We start from the raw sequence: 22,009 nt of genomic DNA, 5'->3' as shown, positions 1-22,009 counted from the left end.
GATCACATGGACAAGTTTGTGACTTTTCCCCTATCCCTCTTTTCAAATTCTGCACACTCCCTCATTTAGCAATATTGAAGGAACGATGGAAGTATTTAAAATCGACTTTTACTTAATAAAACTGATTCCAACTTTTAATTTCACGCAATCTTCTTTTGCCCTTGTCCTAAAATTTTTTTGATAAAACAATCTTTTATACCTGATTACATCGGATTACATTGGACTACTAATTTCACAGAATCATTTTTTTTTTTTTTTTTTTTTTTTTTTTTTTTTTTTGAGACAACAAAAAATTTCCAGAATAAAAAGTATATAGATCACCAAATATCAACTATGAATATTGCATACAAAATTACAAACTCTATTTCAGAATTATCAAAATGTTGACAGACTATAATTAACTACCCAATTTAGGCTCCCAAAGAACACATCCAAGCATCAGTTCCTAAGTAGGCCCATGAAAGAATCTGAACATCAAAAAAATGATGTGACAATCTTTCTAGTTTCTACAATGGTGGCTTATTATTTCCAAATAAAGGAAAATTCATTAGAACTGTAAGAAGAATCTTTCAAGTAAATGATTTATAGGTATCCTTTAACAGCAGTATAGCATGAGAACATGCCAGCTATGCATGACATTATCAAAGAACTGAAAGAAGAGGCCCAAAATCCAACCCACCCCCCCCCCCCCCCCACCCTCCCAAAAATATAAAAAATAAAACTACAGTAGCATCAAAGTGAAGCAAGGCAAGTAAGTATAACCTGCAAAACTCGACTGCCTGTACTAAGTGCAAAATAGTTAGCAACACAAATAATTAGCTTCATATGCTGATCTCAAATGGAATTTCCTCCCAGACTCCCAGCTTCCAATGTCTTACCAAAACAACTCCCAAATTACTGAGGAAGATCCCACTAAACACCCATGAACTCCAACAATCGACATGCACATCACAATGCAGGAAGTGATAGAAGTGCAACCATAACACAGTAACAAACACATCAAGGTAATCTTCCTGACTGGCCAACAAATTGCAAACATCATTGGTGTTAAGCCTACCCAAACAATCTTTCCAAACAAAGGCTTTAAGCTGCGTAAGCACTTAAGAAAATGGCAAGGCATGCAGAAGCTTTTGCTAATGAGAACAAAAAGATTTATGAAAAGACCAGCGGAGTGCCCATAATCTCACCATCTTATCCAAAATTCTGAAACAGTAACATTTTCCAATAGCTCTAAATTGTCGATTATAATAGCTCCAACTCTTTAGGGTCTCTCCCAAAGAAGAAAATCAAGAAACTAGATTACATTCTTCCACTTGGAAGTCTAGGAAAAAAAAATATAGAAATAAAATCATAAATTGTAAACTTATGATAGAGGCAAAGAAAACAATTAGGGAAAGAATACTCTTTAATCCAAAACCCTTGTCCATACCTGACTTTAGTATCCAACTTTATGTCTGACCATTGGACATATTTAATTGTTGTGCATAAAGCCAAGGCATACCTAGATCTGGAAACTTTTTATAATATCAATTCAAAACAAAACTATACAAAATGTGGCTTCATAAATGAAAGCAGAAAACAGTCTGGTACTATTTTCATAGACATTGATTGAAGAACATCAAACATGAAAGAGATAGAAAACAATTTGATACCATTTCCGTAGGCATTTGCTCCTTTCAGCTGCTGTGGTTTTGCTCCATGCTAAAGGAAAAACAAACAAAAGAGAAATCAAAGAGGGGATTAAGCAAAGACATGACATCAACAAAAAGTGAGCAAGAACTAATTCAGTTTTTTATAGGCAAATAGACCAGGGGAACTGAAGTACAACATAAAAGGCACTATGTCACGGTCCGAGTGTTTTGACACTGGATCGTGCGGCGCGCTCTTGTCTTTTGGCGACATGGACGCAAGCCTACAATGAAAGAGGTTCGTGAGCACACAGCAACACGGACCTAAAGTATCTTAAGGAAGTACTAGTCAACAACGAGTGCGGAGTCGGGGCTTGTGACGACCGATATTTCGAAGCGGGCACAAGCGGAACCGACGAGATAAAGGCGTCTTTTGAGGGTCTCTTGGTTTGGTGGGGATGCTTTAAAACAAGGCAAGCACAATATCTATAAAGGCTTAAAACAACACACAAGTCTAAAAGCAATAGCAACGGGGTAGGGAGCTTTGATTCATTAACCATCACTCCCTAAAGAGCTTTATATTGAATAAGAAGAGAATTACAAGTGAACGCTGAAATGACAGTAACACAATAATTCTCCCTAGAGTCTAGAAAGTAAAAAGAAAGACCTAAAAGACATTACATAAGGGAAAATACAAGGAAAAGGGAAGGGGATACATAGAGAAAGAGGCGGATTCTAACATCCTCCCCCCACTTAAGCTGTCGACGACCTCGTCGACTTACAAACAAACTTACACTTAAAAGAAAAAGAAATAGCAGCTTCACTCTTCGATTGCCGGGGATGTTCTCGTCCTGGTTCTGATGTTGGCGCGGTTGCTGGTGTTGCGGCTGTCATCTTCTGCATCTGGATGATATGGTTTGAGGCGACTAACGTGGAAAACGGGGTGTATCCTCATCCACGTAGGCGTTCAACCTTGTAAGCATTATTCCCAATCCATTTGGTGATGCAGATGGGGCCTTCATATTTTCTGATCAGTCGACGATCCCTTCCTCTAAGAAACTTGAGTTGCTCGACTTTCACCATCACCATGTCCCCTGCACTGAATTCCAACGGCCTTCTGTTCTGGTGAGCCCACATTTTCATTCTCTTCGATGCTCGCTCTAAGTAAGCACGAGCAACTTCCATGTTTTGCTGCCATTCTCGCTTGAACTCTCGTGCTTCGCGGCTTCTCCCATCTTCGGATGTTGCTATGGTGTGAGGCAGGAGACATTGTTGGGCCATCACCCATTCAAATGGGCTTCTATTGGATGCGGTACTCTTCTCGGCGTTGAAGCAAAGTTGGGCAACATCAAGGAGTTTCACCCAATCCTTCTAATTGGCGCTAACAAATTGTCTCACGTATTCCTCTAAGAGACCGTTGAATCTCTTTGGTTGCCCATCAGATTGGGGATGGTGGCTTGAAGACATGTTCAAGTCGGACCCCATTAGCTTGAACAATTCTGAATATGCTCGTGAATCTTGTGTCTCGGTCGCTGACGATGCTTTGCGGCAAACCCCAATACTTCACAATGTGTTTGAAGAACAATGACGCCGTCTCCTCAGCACTGCACCGCAGGCCTTCTGCAAGGGAACAAAGGTGGCATATTTTGAGAATCTGTCGATCACCACCATTACCGCTGAATACTGATCTACTTTGGGGAGACCACTGATGAAATCCATAGATATGCTTTCCCATGAACGTGACGGCACAGGGAGAGGATCTAAGAGGCCTCCAGGTTTCTGACGATCCACCTTGTCTTGCTGACAAACCAAGCAGGTCCGGGTGTAGCTCATGACATCTTCCTTCATCCCGGTCCAATAATACCCCATGGAGAGTAAGCTTAAAGTCCTCTGCCAACCTGGATGTCTCGCCCATAGTGTATCGTGGCATTCCTTCAACAACATTTTCCTTAATCCCCCTACTTTAGGGATGAACAGCTTCGTACCTTTGGTGAAGATGAGGCCATCTTCCATCCAAAAGCGTCTTGTCTTCCTTTCTTCAATCATCTTCATAATTGTTGTTTTCATCTGGTAGGTAAGCTCGTACTTGATCCCTAACAGATGTGGCGATACTACTTGCGGTCATGGGTGCTAGCTTGTACATCGCGGCAAGATCAGCACGCCTACTCAGAACATCAGCAACTCTGTTGCTGCTCCCGGTCTATAAGTGAACTCCACATCAAAGTCGGCAAGTGCCTCCTGCCAACGAACCTGCTTTCCCGTTAATTTTGGTTGGGTGAGGAAGTAGCTAGCTGCCGTGTTATCGGTGCGAACAATAAACTTCGAGCCCAACAAGTAGTGTCTCCACTCCTTCAAGCAGTGAACAATAGCTAAAAGCTCTTTTTCTTGTGCTGCATATCTCCTTTCTGCATTACTCAACTTCCGGCTTTCGTAAGCGATTGGGTGTCCTTGGAGTAAGACCCCCCCAAAGCATAATCGGATGCGTCCGTCTCAACTTCAAACGGTTTGTTGATGTTAGGGAGCGCTAAAACCGACTCCTTCATTACTGCTTCTTTGAGCTTGAGGAAATCCCCTAGTTGTTTCTCTAACCAATCCCATTTGTTGTCTTTCTTTAACAACTCTGTGAAGGGGCTTGCTATATCAGAGTACCCTTGAATGAAGCGACGATAGTAATTGGCTAACCCCAATTCCGAGACGTTCTTTGGAGCTTGCCAATCACTAATGGCTTGGATTTTCTTGGGATCCATTTTTATGCGGCCTCCTACGAAATGTCCAAGAAAGCTTACTTTTTTCTTCGCAAAAACACATTTCTCTCGCTTCACGAACAAATGATGCTGTCTCAATTTCTCGAACACCTTCCTCAAGTGTTCTAAGTGATCTTCGAGGGTGTTGCTGAAGATTACGATGTCGTCTAAGTAAACAACCACAAACTTGTCTAGATAGTCGTGGAATACTTGATTCATCAAGGTACAAAATGTCGCAGGAGCATTCGTTTGCCCAAATGGCATGACCAACCACTCGAACGCTCTGGTGACACAAGCCGTCTTGGTTCATCTCCTTGAGCAATTCGAACCTGATGGTAGCCGGACCTTAGATCAAGCTTGGTGAAGTATACAACGTCTCCTAGCTGGTCGAACAAGTCTGCCACCAAGGGAATCGGATAGTGATTTCTCACCGTTAGCTTGTTCAAGGCCCTGTAGTCGATGCACAATCTCAAACTTCCATCCTGTTTCTTCTAGAAAAGGGCCGGTGCACCATAGGGAGCTCCGGAAGGTCGGATAAATCCAGCTTCCAACAACCCATCCAATTGTCTGCGCAACTCTGCGAGCTCCGGAGGGGCCATCCGATAAGGACTTCTCGCGAGTGGTTTAGCACCAGGCACCAACTCAATGCTATGATCGATGGCCCTTCGAGGGGGAAGAGATTTTGGGAGCTCCTTGGAAGGATATCAGAGTACTCCCCAAGTAACTCTCTTATGACTTTAGGGATGTCCCCCTCATCCTCTTCATCCTTCATCGAGAGAGTAGCGAGGAATGTAGGCTCATTTCTCCTAATCCCCTTTTTGAGTTGCATCGCCGGGAGGAGGGGACCTTTCAGTTCTTTTCCTTCTTCAGCTCGAGCGTGTGTCCTCAAGAGGCATGGTCGGTGGCTTATCACAAGTAAGGACCCTAGGTGGGGCATCGGGACAGCCTTACTAGTGTGTAGGAAGTCCATCCCGATAACCAGTTCAAAATCATCCATTGTTGCCACCGTGAAGTCTAGAGTCCCACTCCATTCCCCAATCTTCGTGTTCACATTCCTTGCCACCCCGCAAGTCGGTTGTGCTTCAGAGTTCACGGTCTTCATTCGACCTCCACTATGCACGGCTTTCAGGCCTAATCTGTTTGCCTCACGCTTTGTGACGAAATTATGAGTAGCTCCCGTATCAACCATCGCCCGGGCTTTCTTCCCATTGATAAAGACATCTACGTACATCAGGCTAGTGGCTCGACTCTTATCTCTTGGCGTCTCTTTTCCCATTGCACACATATAGTACACTGCCCCAACTTAGAGGGTTCTTCTTCACTGACTACCTCCTCCTCTTTGTCATCCCCCTTGGTAGGTTCTAAGGACATTGAGTAGAGTTTCTTCTAGAGGTTGTCTATTTCCGACTTGTACTGGCACTCGAACCATTTATGCGGTCCACGACAGAGTATGCAAGTGAGAGGTTTGTTCCATGATGATGAGCCGGAGGACCCACCTCTGTTTGTGGATGCGGCGACTCCGCTCTTCCGCGAGTCCTCTCCCCCACTCCTATATCTGTTCCCTACACTGTTCGAGCTAGCCTGAGAATTACCACTAGTGCTCTTCGGAGTACTTGACAAGGTATCAATTTTCTGGCGCCATATTTCCCTTTGGGCCCAATCTTTCAGACCTCGCACGAAGTTGAATAGACGGTCTTTCTCCGACATGTCATAAATCTCCAACATGCACGCCGAATACTTTTTCACATACTCTCAAATGGAGGTCTTATGTTGCAAGGTTGCAAGCTTGGTGCGAGCAACGAACTCCGTGTTCTCCGGGTAGAATTGAGCCATCAATTCTTTCTTTAGATCTTCCCAAGTGTCTACCGACGTCCTCTTAGCTTGGATGTCGGCGTACTTGGTGCGCCACCAAAGTTTAGCGTCGTCCACTAAATACATCGTGGCAGTATCTACTTTTAGTCCGTCCTCCAACTGACATATGCGGAAGTATTGCTCCATGTCGAAGATGAAGTTATCAACTTCCTTCGAATCTCTCGTGCCACTAAAAGTCTGAGGTTTGGGAGGTTTTATTCTGGCACCTCCACTTCCCCCGAGCCCTCTTTGGGCATGCATCAAGGTTGCACATTTATCTTATGCCTCATCAGCTACGCCTTGCACAAAGTTAAGCTGCTCCGTCAACCCATCTACTGTCGAAGCAAGCCTCTCTATTTGCTCGGCTTGTTTTATCATAATATCTTCGAGCTTTGGCAACCTTTCTCCCAATATAGCCCACTCTTCCGACTTGCCTTCAAGCCAAGCAAGTCGTTCTTCCCACAAATATTCTGGCATCTCGTCATGCGCCATTTTTCGAGCAACCTTGCTCTGATACCAACTGTCACGGTCCGAGAGTTTTGACACCGGATCGTGCGGCGTGCTCTTGTCTTTTGGCGACAAGGACGCAAGCCTACAATGAAAGAGGTTCGTGAGCACACAGCAACACGGACCTAAAGTATCTTAAGGAAGTACTCGTCAACAACGAGTGCGGAGTCGGGGCTTGTGACGACCGATATTTCGAAGCGGGCACAAGCGGAACCGACGAGATGAAGGCGTCTTTTGAGGGTCTCTTGGTTTGGTGGGGATGCTTTAAAATAAGTCAAGCACAATATCTATAAAGGCTTAAAACAACACACAAGTCTTAAAGCAATAGCAACGGGGTAGGGAGCTTTGATTCATTAACCATCACTCCCTAAAGAGCTTTATATTGAATAAGTAGAGATTACAAGTGAACGCTGAAACGACAGTAACACAATAATTCTCCCTAGAGTCTAGAAAGTAAAAAGAAAGACCTAAAAGACAGTACATAAGGGAAAATACAAGGAAAAGGGAAGGGGATACATAGAGAAAGAGGCGGATTCTAACACACTGCCGCACCAATGAAACGACAAAAAGCCATTTGGACTGTTATATACTTTTTATTTTACCAATAACAATACAAAAAGCACAGGAATTTTTAATTATTATAAATGTCTATGTAGTCTACATCCAAAACAGCCATACCCAACCTCGGTTAAACTAGTTTTAGAGACACCACACTGTGCCTCTAAAAGATGAGAATTGTAAATATAAAGAGTTAAAGACTATTTCAGAATGTTACAAAATGCAAGATTGATTAGACTCAAGTCACATACAACTGAATGTTTCATAAGCTGCAGATATTGCATCATTTGTCTCCCTTCCTCCCATGCATGGAACATTTGCTACAACATCACCAGTGGCAGGATTGGTCACCTGTCATCACATTGTGTAAACTTTAGCTGTGAGAAAAGTTCATGAAGCCCATACAAGTCAACATAAAAGACTAAAAAATATTGCTTCCTTAAATGATAATCAAGTAAAGTACAACTAATATGACATAGGTACAAGATTCCTACTATCTTGCCATCCGAAAATTCCACTAAAATGACCGCCTGACAGCACTCATAGCAAAATTATCAATTAAGAATAGGCAATTTTTTAGCTAAATTCCACTCAGATGGCACCGTATAACAAAAAAATGAAACCATTAGAGATATCCAGCACATTTTTTCTTCTAGGGGGAGGATATTGCCCTGTTCATGGCAACAGTTGCTCATTTCTAGATTAATGTTGTCCAAATTTGACTCAAAGCTTGCTAATTCCTGGAGATTCTAATGAAATCTTTGCCTAACTTCTTTTTCTTTTTTTTCCTTTTTTTTCCTTTTTTTTTTTTTTTTTTTAAATCACTGTTACTTTGTACGTAAAGATCTTATCCTCCATTTTGTTCACACCCCATTGTGATTCATTGACTTGTAAATGTCTACAACACCTTGGCTTTTGTGCTTCAGCATGGTTGTTGGGTTGCTCCATATATGATTTCACATGCATGTTAGTTTATGGAGCATTTTGACAACTGTTAGTCCTACCCACCATTTGAAACCTTCATTTAAATTCGCACGGGATTCGAAGAACCCAGTTGATTCGCCGGCAGCTGAGTTACATGTTCCACAGTGACAAAATGCAGCTTGAAAACTCCCATGCTTTCTTTACTATCTTCATATGGCAGATAGATGAGAACCAATCTGTAAGAGCACACAAGTTGCATAGAAACTTGGCTATGGGGTGACTTCTCCATAATCTTCACCATTCTCCTTCACGGCTTCTTAATTAAGGAAAATGAAATATGAGGTGGCCTCGTCAAAGGAACAACAAAGGTCAAGGATAATACTGGCTAGCAACACTAACTTGACAAGCATTTTGATTTAAGAAAAAAAATGTACCGAGATGGAAAGAAGAATATTCTATGTTCAACTAATATTTACCAGCCACTAAGAGCATCTCCAATGGTAAGCTACAATACTTTGTAGCTTACCTTGCCACATCAAATATTGGAGCTAATATATTTTGTAGCTACAAGGTGCTCCAATGGTTAATTGTAGCATATTGTAGCTTGGAAGAAATATAAATAATTTAAATAGTTTTTATTATAAACATGTCATATGTTTAATGGGTGATATTATCATTGAAAAATCAAGCAACGTAGCTTGTTTGAGCAACGTTGCTTAATCTAGCTACATCAATTTTCCACTCCAATGGTAAACTACATGCTTGTAATTTTAATTAATTTGCAAGCAAGTCCCTATTTGTATACCATTGGAGATGCTCTAATAGTGCTATTGATCTTTTGGTACTAGGTGACCAAAGTTAGGTGCTGAGTGGGCAAAGTTAATTACCTAAATGAGAAAAGGGACGGTCTGTGTTCGTGTTCAGCCACTTCATAACCAGCCACTTGTAGTGCAAATGATCTTTTAGTTTGTGCATTATCAAAATCTGAATTTATTAGTGTTGTGTTTGGCAATTCTTTAATTTTTTAAGTAACATAACACATTCCTATAGAGTGCCAGAGGAGGTGGTGTTCACTGGTATATCTCTATCCCAAAAAAGGATTATTCCCAAATCTGTATTAAGGCAGTCAAAACAGAATGTTTACTTTCAGCTATAAGTACGGTAACAATGTGCATATTTTTTTCAAAAGAAAATTGAGTGTTATTCTAACATACTAACTCTATATTAACATATACTTAACCCACCTTACCTATTCACAAACCACAAGTATCTGAGAGACCAACAATTTTTGAAATCACTAAATCAAGATAATCATACCTCAATAACCTTCCCATCATAAGCTTCAGTCCATTTTCCAGCAATCAGACCTTGACTTCTTAACAGCCCTGAACTTTTAAGCCTCGTAGAAACATTTTCAGCTTTAGTGCTCATCTAAAGGAACAAGTCGTCATCATATTAGCATTCAATAATATAATGCCAACAGAGAGTATATCAACTTTCCCAGCACCCACAAACTTAAAACATGAAAAGCAATGAAAAACATCAAAATGACCAAAGTATTCCAATAGCAACCATAACCCTCCTGAATTTCATCAACAAAAATTTACCCTGCATCTAGAAACGACGGCACGGGTATGCCCACCATAAGCTTCAGTCCATTTTCCAGCAATCAGAGCTTGACTTCTGAATAGTCCTGAACTTTTAAGCCTCATAGCGACACTTTCAGCTTTAGTCCTCATCTAAAGAAACAAGTCGTCATCACATTAGCATTCAATAATACAATGCCAACAGAAATTACAAGGACATATCAACTATTGCAGCACCCACAAACTTTAACTCATGAAAAGCAATGAGAGAACATCAAAATGACCAAATATTCCAAAAGCAGACCATAACTCTCCCATATCTCCTGATTTTATTAAGAAAAACTTACCCTGCATCTAGAAATGACAGCACGGGTATGTGCGTTATAAGCTTCAGTCCATTTTCCAGCAATCAGAGCTTGACTTCTTATTAGTCCTGAACTTTTAAGTCTCGTAGCAACAATTTTACCTATAGCGCTCATCTAAACAAACAAGCCATCCTCATATTAGCATTCAATAATACAATGCCAACAAAAAGTACAAGGATATATCAATTTTCCAGCACCCACATACAACAACAACAACAACAACAACAACCAAAAAAAAAAAAAAAAAAAAACCATCAATATGACCAAAGTATTCCAATAGCAAACCATAACTTCTAATAAATTACTTGGAGAAAAATACATCAATTATGAACTAATCATTAAAAACATTATGGTAGTCATATTTTAAACGACCACTATAGAATTTTCACAATAACTCTCTTGAATTTCATCAACAAAATCTTACCCTGCATCTAGAAATGACAGCACAATTATGTTTCAAGTATCATTGAAAAATGGCTAATTTATGATCAACAATTCATGACTCAAGTCCAAAATGAAATGCGTAAGGTAAGAAATAAGTCACATAACCCATATTACCGATTTCGCAATGCCGGTAAAATACTGATTTTCTTGTAAAATACCATAATATATCATAATCAGCCATAATGCAGATGAAGAGGTGTAATTCACTAACTTCATAGTTGAATCCTAATATTAAAGGGTTGTGCAATACATTAGCAACAAAATTTGATTCAATTATCAAACAAAACCCGAAAAATCACATAATTTTAGTGATTTAATTATCAAATTAGGCTCATAATTTTGTTTTCTAGCAACATAATCGCTGGTTATGATCTTTCTTAATCTTTATTATTTAGAACCAATTGATATGATATGATGATCACAAAAACAAATATCTTACCTCAAAAGCTGCTTCAATGGAGGATACAAGTATTCGTTGGAGAACGTCAAGTACGATGTTGAGTGTGCTTCAACGGAGAACTGAGAGAGAGGGGATCCGTTTCATTCGTGTTAATTTATTTTGTTTTTGTTTTTGTTTTTGTTTTTTTTTTTTTTTTTTTTTTTTTTTCAAAGGCATGCCCAAGTTATAAATGGGTCAGATAAGTCCAATAAATAAATGAATTGGGTCTTTATACGATCTAGGGACATTAATGGACCGAATCGCACTTTATAATGATTTAAAATTACAATCGTGATTGGTTGGTCCCTTGACCAGCTAACTTCGGCTAGTTATTCTGTGGCACTCCTAAATCACCTCTACGTAAATATTATATTTATATGTATTCAAATATTATAGAGATAAACTTGGACGTATTACCGCAATGTGAAAACGTAAAGCTTATTTAACTACTCAATATGACAGTGGAAAATAACGGACTTTTATTAATAATAATAATAACCTTAAAAATTGTTCCAATATACTCCAATGAAAAACTTGTCTAACTCATAAATAAATTAACTCCTAACTAGGTGATCCCAATCCTAAATCAAGTATGCACATTGAAAGCGATTTGATCGTTGCCTTTGCATTGATTATCTTTGGGTATAAATATACAATTACAAGAGATAATCTTGGTTACTGACTAGCTACAAATTAGGCTGTAAACTAGGCTATGAAATATACACTAACCAAATTAGTTATATACAAAGTCAAACCAGAATATATTGCCATATATTCTAACACTCCCCCACAGTCGGAGCGGGAGCATCACGGACGCTAAGACTGGCACAAAAGTCATCAAATAAAACCCGAGGAAGGCCCTTCGTAAAAATATCTGCAATTTGATAACGAGAAGGAACATGTAACACGCGTACCTCGCCCTTAGAGACTTTTTCACGAACAAAATGAATGTCCATCTCAATGTGTTTAGTGCGTTGATATTGCACCGGATTTCCAGAGAGGTAGATGGCACTCACATTGTCACAATAAACAATAGTTGCTTTTCGAATAGGAAAATAGAGCTCAAGCAACAAATTTCTGATCGAACAAGAATCAGATACCACATTAGCAACCCCACGATATTCGGCCTCTACACTAGACTTAGATAATGTAGGCTGCCGTTTAGAAGACCAGGAAATCAAATTGTCCCCTAAAAATACACAATAACCGGAAGTAGATCACCTGGTGTCGGGGCATCCCCCCACAATCCGCATTAGTATAAGCAACAAGTTTGTTAATAGAGGGCTTATACAGATGCAAACCAAAAGGATAAAGTACCCTGTAAGTAGCGTATGATACGCTTCAAAGCTCCCATGTGCGCATTGCGCGGATCATGCATATGGAGACACACCTGCTGAACTGCATAAGAAATGTCAGGTCTAGTAAAAGTCAGATACTGTAGAGCACATGCAAGACTCCTGTACTTAGTAGGATCCTCAAATGGAGCATCATGAGAAGCACTAAGTTTGGATTTCGTGTCAACATGTGTTGGACAAGGACTGCAGTTTGACATGCCTGCCTTGTCAATGATAGAAGTAGCATACTGTTTCTAAGACAAGAACATACCATTAGCATCACGAGTCACAGCAATGCCCAAAAAGAAACTCAAAGGACCTAAATCCTTCATTGCAAATTCGGAGCTCTAAAGATCCATAATATATGTCCGGAGACGGTCAGAAGATGATGTAAGAATGATATCATCAACATATAACAGAATATAAGCAATATCAGTTCCCTGTCTGTAAATAAACAGTTAATTATCAGATTTACTGTTAGTAAATCCAATAGAGGTGACAAAGTCTGCAAATCGCTGATACCAGGCACGAGGGGCCTGTTTGAGACCATAGAGAGATTTCCGCAATAGACACACATGATCAGGGCGACTTTTATCGCGGAAACCCATGAGCTGATGCATATAAACTGTTTCATTGAGATAACCATGCAGAAAAGCATTCTTGACATCCAACTGATGGATCGGCCAAGAATGAGATATAGCAATGCTAGAACAGTACGAATGGTGGCCGGTTTTACAACCGGAGTAAAAGTCTCATCACAGTCAATACCCTGCTGCTGAGTTTTGCCATCACCCACAAGACGAGCCTTATACCGCTCAAAAGAACCATCAGAACTTCGTTTATGACGAAATATCCACATCGAACAAATGACATTCACATTAGAAGGCCGAGGAACCAAATCCCATGTATGATTATCAATGAGAGCATTATATTCCTCTAACATTGCATTTTTCCAATTAGGGTCACGGATAGCACTTACCGGGTCCTTTGGGATAGGAGATATGGTGGTAGTGGTCATCGTGTTTAGGTTGGAAAAATATTTTGGGTTAGGTTTTATAATGCCATCTTTGGCTCGGGCAGTCATAGGATGGGTATGGGTAGCTGGCTGGTCGAAAGTGTGAGTGGTGGAGGCGGGACTGTTGGTGGCCGTGGGGTCGGAGTGGTCGCTGGCAGTCGGGGGGAGGAGGGATCCTCACGAAGTGAGGAAGTGAGGAGTGGGTTGTCGAAAAGGGGAGGTTGTAAAACTGGGGTGTATTGGGCGAACTGCTGGGAGCCCACAAACTGAGGTGTGACAGGGGGGTAGAAGGTGGGCTGGAGTTGGATGAAGGCCTAGAAGAGAGAGGAGGACCAGGCTGCCTATGGGATGACGCGGACTAGGCCGGAGAAGGAGGAATGTTGGGTTGAGTGGTGCGCAAATGGTGTAGATGATTTAATGGATTGTAGTCCAAAAAATCATAATCAACAATTTTAGGTTTGTGAAATTTTGAGAACGAAAATTCGTTTTCAATATATTTCACATGCCTACAAATGATGATTTGATAAATTGTAGCACTTCGAACCACGATAATTTGGCGCAGGGCCAAGATAGACACAAGGGGTGGACTGTTCTTGCAACTTGTTTATAGTAGTGGAAGGGAATAGAGGAAAACACAAGCAACCAAAGACTCGTAAAGCCGAATAAATTGGATCACGTTGGTATAAAACTTGAGTAGGAGATTATAACCTAAGACCTTGGTTGGTAGAATGTTCAGAAGATAAGTAGCCATGGCTAGAGCATGATGCCAAAAGGAATGTGGCAAGGAAGCATGAGCAAGAAGGGTCCGAATAATATTATTGATTGATTTTATGTGACGTTCAGCTTTTCCATTTTGTTGAGAAGTGTGAGGACAAGAAAGACGGTAGAGCATGCCATGATTTTCAAAAAAAATTTTAAGGATACCATTAACATACTCGGTGCCATTATCACATTGAAAAGTCTTAATGTTACGTTCAAATTGAGTTTGGACTATCTTATGAAAAGATTGGAAAAGATGTTTGACTTAAGATTTCTTTGCAATAGGATAAGTCCATAAAAATTTGTTGTAGTCATCAAGAAACAATAGATAATAACAATGACTAGAAGAACTAACAATAGGGGAAGTCCATAGATCACTATGAATAATATCAAAAGGAAAAACAGTGTGTGACATAGAATCAGAAAAAGGAAGTTTAACGTGTTTCCCTAAAGGACACGATGAACAAAAAGAATTACAAGCCTTATTACATTCAATAAATTTTGGATTACTTAAAGATCTAAGAACAACATCGCCGGGGTGTCCTAATCGATTATGCCAAAGATCGGAAGAAAGAGCAGAAAAATTTGAATGTATGACTGAGGAGTTGGCTTGACTGGTTGGAAAGATTGGATATAGGTCACCGGTACTGTCACATCTCATTAGGTGGGCCCCCGTCTGTAAATCATTCACAAAAAAGCCATAAGGATCAAAGGAAATAGAAACCATATTGTCAGTTGTAAATTTACGGACGGATATCAAGTTCTTTATTATTTTGGGAGCATGCAAAACATGGTTTAGGGTAAATGGAGGGTACGGGGAGGGCAAAGTAGCACTACCATGACCAATAATTGGAACTAAATCACCACTACCAACAACAATGTTATGATTTTTATTACTCGAATTGACATAGGTAGAGAGAATACCTTGATCGGCCGTCATATGAGATGTGGCACCAATGTCCATATAATAATTGTTATCTAGACGGTTGAGATTGGCAAGCATTTGCATAGCAGCTTCAATGTGAGTGGGTGTAAGATTTGGACCATTGTCATGAGCATTGTATGCTTGAGGAGGTGGACCAAGAATCCCGGGCCCATTCGGCCTTGAACCAGTTGAAGATGCAGCAGTCCGTGGTGTCCAATTTTGAGCTGGATATGGACAAGGAGGACTGGGCCATTGGCCCATCCATGGTGGCCAGGCGTACGGGCCCTACTGAAACCAAGGCTGCCCTTGAGTTGGGCCGGATTGCTGCTGGGCCGGACCTGAAGTGCGCCCTTTGTTAGAAGTCTTAGAAGAAGGTTTCTTTTGCTTGCTATTTTTGTTGTTCGACCGAGTCGAGTTCCCAAAGGATTCAGTCTGCTGCTGACTTCCGGTGGAGGACACTAGAGCCGTCGATGGACGACTGGTGGTGCCACCCTCCTTGGCGAGGCGGTTCTTGATGGTACGCTCGGCTAGATTAAGGCGGGAACGACAACTTTCGAAAGAAGGAAGAGGTTCCTGATTTTGTATAAAATCAACCGTTCCGGCATAAGCTTCTGGAAGACCGGCTGTCAGTTTGAGAATGAGACGGGTTTCGGGAATCGGAGCATCAACATCCGCAAGACGATCGGCAAGGGATTTGATGTGATTGCAATATCCGCTAATGTCGGAGAAATTCTCGAAATTAAGGGCAGCAAGTTCTTGTTCGAGATGAGAAGCCCGTAAAGCTTTATTGTCTTGGAACATTGACTCGAGTCGAGTCCAAGCACCATGAGCGGTATCATCCTTGAGTAGGATGGCAGTGAGAAGAGAGGGAGAAATGGACCCATAAATCCAGTTAAGGACCGCGGCATCTAACCGTTTCCAATAAGCAGGGTCTGCCTTCTTGGATTCTTCATATGCAGCGAGTTCAGTTGGATCCATAGGGGGAATGATGTGAGAGGTGAGATCATGTACCCGACACAGTACTTTTAAAAGAGCAGCCCAAGAGTGGTATAATCCATGGTCGGATTCCAAGGTAATCGGTATAAGAGACTTTACGTTTGTAATCGTAAAGGCAGGGTGATATTTTGGAGTTTCAGCAATGGAGAATTTGCAGCGGAAGAAAGATAAATTTGGGGAATAGGAAGGAGATGATGGGCCGTTTGAGAGGGAAAGAGGATGCTAGGATCGGAACCCTAAGCTGATACCATGAAAGTGATTTGATCGTTGCCTTTGCATTGATTATCTTTGGGTCTAAATATACAATTACAAGAGATAATCTTGGTTATTGACTAGCTACAAATTAGGCTGTAAACTGGGCTATGAAATATACACTAACCAAATTAGTTATATACAAAGTCAAACCAGAATATATTGCCATATATTCTAACACACATGATCAACTCCACACCTGAAATTAAGACTGCTTATCAATAATGGCAAATAGGGCGAACCAACACAAAAGGAAAAACAGATTAGCAAAAACACTAAGGGCCTGTTCACATATACTAAACTGAGCTGAACTGAACTGAACTGAACTGAACTGATTGGAGCTGAACTGAACAGAACTAAACTGAGCTGAAATGAATATTTTATGAGAGAGGGAAATTAGGAGCTGAAATGAACTTAATTTATTGGAGCTGAACTAAACTGAACTAAAATTAAGTAAATGTGAACAGGCCCTAAGTACATATAAGTGCAAGATATGTAAACACTTTCATCAGGCAGACATGCTTTCGAAATAATTACTTTAATTTAAACATGACAAATATCACTTTCCAAAATTAGACATTCCAAATTTAGATTTCCAATATTAAACCGTTTAAGTTTAGTAATGTCCATCAATAGAAACTTTCCAAATCAACAGATTTCCAAATTTGTAAACTTTCCAACTTTAGACAAATTTCCAAAACCAATTTTCCTCACCTAAGTGTGCACACAACCCTCCTCCCCCCCCCCCCCCAAGTAAGTCAAACTATACTTGAGAAAAGACCAGATCATACAAAGTTCATGGTCCTACTTAACCAGTCCCGGTTATATAATGAGCTACAAATTTTAAATTAATTCCTTTAATTCAATAATTTGTAATCAAATGATTTATAAAACAACTTTTATTAAAAAAATTAACACTTTTAAAGATCAAACCTTTAAATCGTAAAATTATATTTTAATTCATCATGAAAATCATTATTTCAAACCTTCCATACGCAGCCTTAATTCAACATTCAAAATGAAACATTCGCATTAAATACTTGTATCAAGAACCTTAGCTTGTCACCTATACGTACCTTGAACACGAAAAACTTATTAGGTACGATTACACTTGACCATGATCGAGAGACTCCTCCTACACAATTAAAATAATCTTAATTAATATAAGATCAACAAGTAATCACAAAAACTATAAACTCTACTCTACTTGTGTATGAACTACCAAAACCATTAACCTTATCAATAATTTATGTTCGTATAAAAAATAGTGATATTAGCTAGTATTAACATTATCACGTTAGTATTAAAAAAAAAAAGTAGTAGTATAATTTTTTTTTTTTTTTGGAGTGAAGAGTAGTAATGTAATACCCCATATTTTTATACGTATTTTATTTAAAATAAGTATTTTGTGGGTTATTTAAATAATTTGAAATGAATTATTTATGATATTTTAATTATGTATTTTAATTAAGTTTGAAAATATTTTATAAAAGGAAAGTTTTACTTAATTAATTATTTTATTAAGTTGGAATTTAATTTAGAAAAGTTTTATTTTAGTAAAGTTTAATTAGAAAAGGGATTAGGAAAGAGTAAAAAGGGAAAGTTTAGGTAAGAAGGGTTTCTAGAGAAAGGGGTATAAATATTCAACACTTGGGCAAATTAAACTTTGCCTAGAGTGAAGAAAACCCAAGGTAAACTATCTCTCCATTCTCCTTTATTTTTCTCTCTTTTTCTTTCTTTTCCCCTTCCCTTTTTTTCGGTTCACCACCGCCGGCCACCACCACCTACAGTGGGCCGCCAGCCACCACCAGCACCAGCCGACAACAGCGGCGACCACCAACAGTCTGGTAGCAGCCGGCAGTGGCGCCGGCCTGCTGTCCAACCACCTTTTCTTCGAAAAAAAAATTAATCTTTTGTTTTTATTTTTTTGTTTAAACCTTAGATCTAATTATAAATTATGGGTTTTGTGCTAATTTTATGATGATTGATATTAAGTGTGGTGCAAATTAATTTTCAGATTTTAATTCTAATTAAAAAGCCCCAATTTTGAAACCCTAGATTCATAAATAATTGATTATTAAAGGATTATGATTTAGGGTGGTGTAAACCTTTAATTTAAGGGTTTTAAAACATAATTACAACAAGTTTTTGTTGATATATATATTGCTGGAATTTTGGGTAGTATGCTTAAAAAAACAAGTTTCTTTAAAGAATTTTAATTACTCATTAATTGGGATTAAAGTATGAGGTTTTAAATAAAATTTCAGCTTGTTTTAATTAAATTATGAGTGGTTTAATAAGAGTATATATTGCTGGAAATTTGTGTGGAGTAAATTTTTAATGCCATATGATAATTTTGGTTTGTAGGAGACTTTGAAGTGAGTGATTTCTATTAGTTGTGGCGATGTTAAGATCGTATTCAAGGTACGTTCGCGTACTTAGCATATTTTTGATGATATAGTAACATGCTAGGCTTGATTATTTAATCCCAAGTAGTATTATGCTAGATTATGATTGGAAAGTTGGATTTGGTTGATAATAGTGATTGAATTGTGAAGCATGATTTATTTGTGGTGGATTAATGTTTGGAAAATATTCGTTTGGCATGTGAATATGAACCACACTTTTATTTATGGCATGATAGAAAGTATGTTTTATTAAACTATATGTTTAATTTGGTTTGGAATAATAAAAGGAAATTTTATTATGGTTCATATAATTTTTATTGATGCTTTAAGCATGGAAAAGGAGCTATGTAATTGTCTATGTACACGAGAAATAAATTGTATGTTGGTGCTTTAGTGCACTTAAGGTGTTTTCAACACCGAGGGATAGGATTTGTGGCGCATTATGCGTTTAAGGTATCTTTGACACCGAGGTAGATTTAAAAAGGGTTCAACACTAAATGTTATGTGGTCACTAATAATTCAAGAATTAAATTGGTATTGTTTGATTGTTTGAATAATTATTATGATTGAATGATTATGGTTTGAGAGTTATCACCAAGTCTAATAATATGTAAATAACGTAAAGTGAAAGAGATTACGCACCACAACTCTTGGAACGTATATACCTTGAGTATGAACATATGGGGGGAGTTATGCGACTTTATATTTGACCATAACTTCTACTAGGAGTACAGGACGCAGTATTTTCCTTTTATTATTATGCGCAGGAATTCCGCCACTTACGAGTGGTTCTTTTATACTGGCACGGTTAGCTCCCGTGTTAGTACCCCTTTATTGGGGTAAGTTAGGGGGAAACCCGTTCGATGCGTAATCAATACTAAATAAATTAATTAGTTCCTTAATTGAGAAGTCTTGTTGTATGTTGTGTGCTTGCAAACAGGTGCAACGAGGTAAGTTGTGTGTTGATAGGTGAAAGCATGTTAGTGTGTTTAAATACGCTTATGTTGAAAAAAAAAAATCTGCAGTTAATATATAGATTCAGCTTTGCTGATCGTGTGTTTGTGTGTTTGTTGGCCTTGTCTTTACCTTGGTCCTATGATGACCCATTTTTAATGGAGAGTAGTGGAAACAAGTAGAGAGAAGTTTGTCAGGTGATGAAGCATATTCATGATGGGCATGAGTGAAGAGCGAATCATGCTAGTTTCCATAAGTTTATGATATGTTTATTGCTTTAATTATTTTATGATATTATTGTTGTGAGACTAACGCAAAGGCAAAGGTTTTAATTTGGTTCAGTTTTTGTTAAGGGCCTACAATGGTTTCAAGTTGTAGGTTAACTTTGTTTTACCTTGGTTTGACTTTACTTTCGTTGGTTGTCTTTTAAGTTAAGTCGTTTTGAATGTTTTTAAAGATAGTCTTCTGCTATGTGTCTTTGATAGTTACCTTAGCCGTTTTCACGTTGGCAATAATATCTTAGATTTTCCTATTTCGAGTTTTAAACAGAGCAAAACAGGTATTTCTAGAGTAAGGAATTTCTAGGGTGTTACAAGTATAATATATTGATAAAATTAGTATTGAAACTCATAATGATAATATGATGAGGAATAAAAGGGGTTTCAAAAAAAAAAAAAAAAAAAAAAAAGATTAGGAATAAAAGGAAAAGGTATTATTTTTGTTGTTTTAGTTTCTTGCGGCAAAAGTAGGGTGAAAGAAACAAAGTGCTACTGCACCTTGCTGGCAACAAGACATGGCAATAACGAGGTGGCGGAAAGGCAGCGGCGGTACGACAGTAAGTGGTAGGCAGCAGCACTAATTGGACAACAGAGATTGGTGGCAGCAGTAATAATTGGACAGCAGAGATTGGTGGCAGCAACTAGCTTTAGGTTGCGATGTTGGTTTTAAGCATGAAAGAAAGAAAGATAGGGAGAAGGAGACAGCCGTGAGGTTAAAGAGATAGAGAGAGTTATCTGATTTTTTTGGTGTGAATGAGTGAGGAGAATTAAGGGTCTATTTATAAGTGTCTAAGGGTAGGAAGATAAGGTTTAAAGGTGTGAAAGGATCTTTTTTTTTGTATATTGTTGGGGTTGAATCAGTAATAGGTGTCTAGGAAAAAACACAAACAAGAAAAAGAATAATCCAAAGAGTTGAATCAAAGTGTTTTCTTGAATGGTCTATCCTGTTTTTTGTTTTAGCATTTATGTCAAAGACTTTGGAAACTTTATTCATTTATGGTTGTTGTCCTATAAATATGCTATTGTGATTTTATTTTGATTGCATTGTGTGATAGCAGTGTTGTTATTAAATTAGAATTAAAAGTTTTGTTCTGCAGTACTTGTGAAAATGTAAAAGGATTTTCCAAGTCATTTAGTTTTTTATGGATATGATTGCAAAAAGAATGTGTTCGTATATGATTATATATATATATATATATATATATATATATATATATATATATATATATATATATATATATATATTATGTTTCTTATTTCCGTGCTACATGATAATATTGTGTTGCTCCTGGTGTGTTATTTGGTTTTGCACTAATAGGTAGGACTTTTTTTGCTGAGCTGTAACACCCTAAAAATTCATTTCCTTTAAAATACCTGTTTTGCTCTTTTTAAAACTTAAAATAGGAAAATCTAAGACATTATCGGCACCGTGAAAACGGCTAAGGTAACTATCAAATACACACAGCGGAAGACTATCTTTAAAAACATTCAAAACAATTCGACTTTAAAAGTCAACCAAACGCAAGTAAAGTCAAACCAAAGTAAAACGAAGTCAACCTACAACTTGGAACCATCGTAGGCCCTTATTAAAACCAAACTGTGGTACCCATTTTTTGACTAATTAGAATTAGAAGTCAAAATCCCACGTAAGTCGATAATTTGACTGAAAAAGAAATTATAGTCGCCACTCTATTTTTGCCCAATAGAGACAGTCTTTTTTTATGATCGTTTTCAAATAGAAAACGACATTGACTCCATTAGGTGAGGCACTATATGAGTATGGTCTTAGGAAATTAGAGATCTAGGTACGGGGTATAAGTTAGGAAGATTGAACGTTTGGAACTCGTCTCTTCCTCTGTTCTAATGAACAGGCTCTTACTAGTACGTTAATTGGTTATGGTTATTCACATGCTTTTCCTTAAACTAATGCATAAAAACACGAAAGTTTCCACATTGACAATCACACTCAAATGTAAAATAAAAGTGAATTAAACCTTACGATATATGGTGGGTTTGAGCATTAAAGTTGCCCTACGTACCGT

General features: G+C 38.6%; 1 protein-coding gene across 1 annotated transcript in view; it reads right to left on the bottom strand.

Annotated features, from left to right (window-relative positions):
• LOC145589467 (succinate-semialdehyde dehydrogenase, mitochondrial-like) overlaps positions 1–11,201 on the bottom strand; it is a 35,404-nt gene extending 24,203 nt beyond the window's left edge. Inside the window, exons 1-6 of the mRNA XM_081646045.1 lie at positions 11,047–11,201; positions 10,146–10,277; positions 9,820–9,951; positions 9,530–9,643; positions 7,540–7,639; positions 1,653–1,701 (exon numbers count right to left, since the gene is read on the bottom strand). Of these exons, the coding sequence (XP_081502171.1) occupies positions 1,653–1,701; positions 7,540–7,639; positions 9,530–9,643; positions 9,820–9,951; positions 10,146–10,277 (527 nt within the window). The 5' untranslated portion in view covers positions 11,047–11,201. The remainder of the gene's footprint in view (positions 1–1,652; positions 1,702–7,539; positions 7,640–9,529; positions 9,644–9,819; positions 9,952–10,145; positions 10,278–11,046) is intronic.
• Between the last annotated feature and the right edge of the window lie 10,808 nt (positions 11,202–22,009).

Source organism: Chenopodium album, chromosome 17, assembly GCF_948465745.1.
Source record: "Chenopodium album chromosome 17, dcCheAlbu1.1, whole genome shotgun sequence".
NCBI classification, from domain to species: Eukaryota; Viridiplantae; Streptophyta; class Magnoliopsida; order Caryophyllales; family Amaranthaceae; genus Chenopodium; species Chenopodium album.
This window is presented reverse-complemented; position numbering and strand designations above follow the sequence as displayed.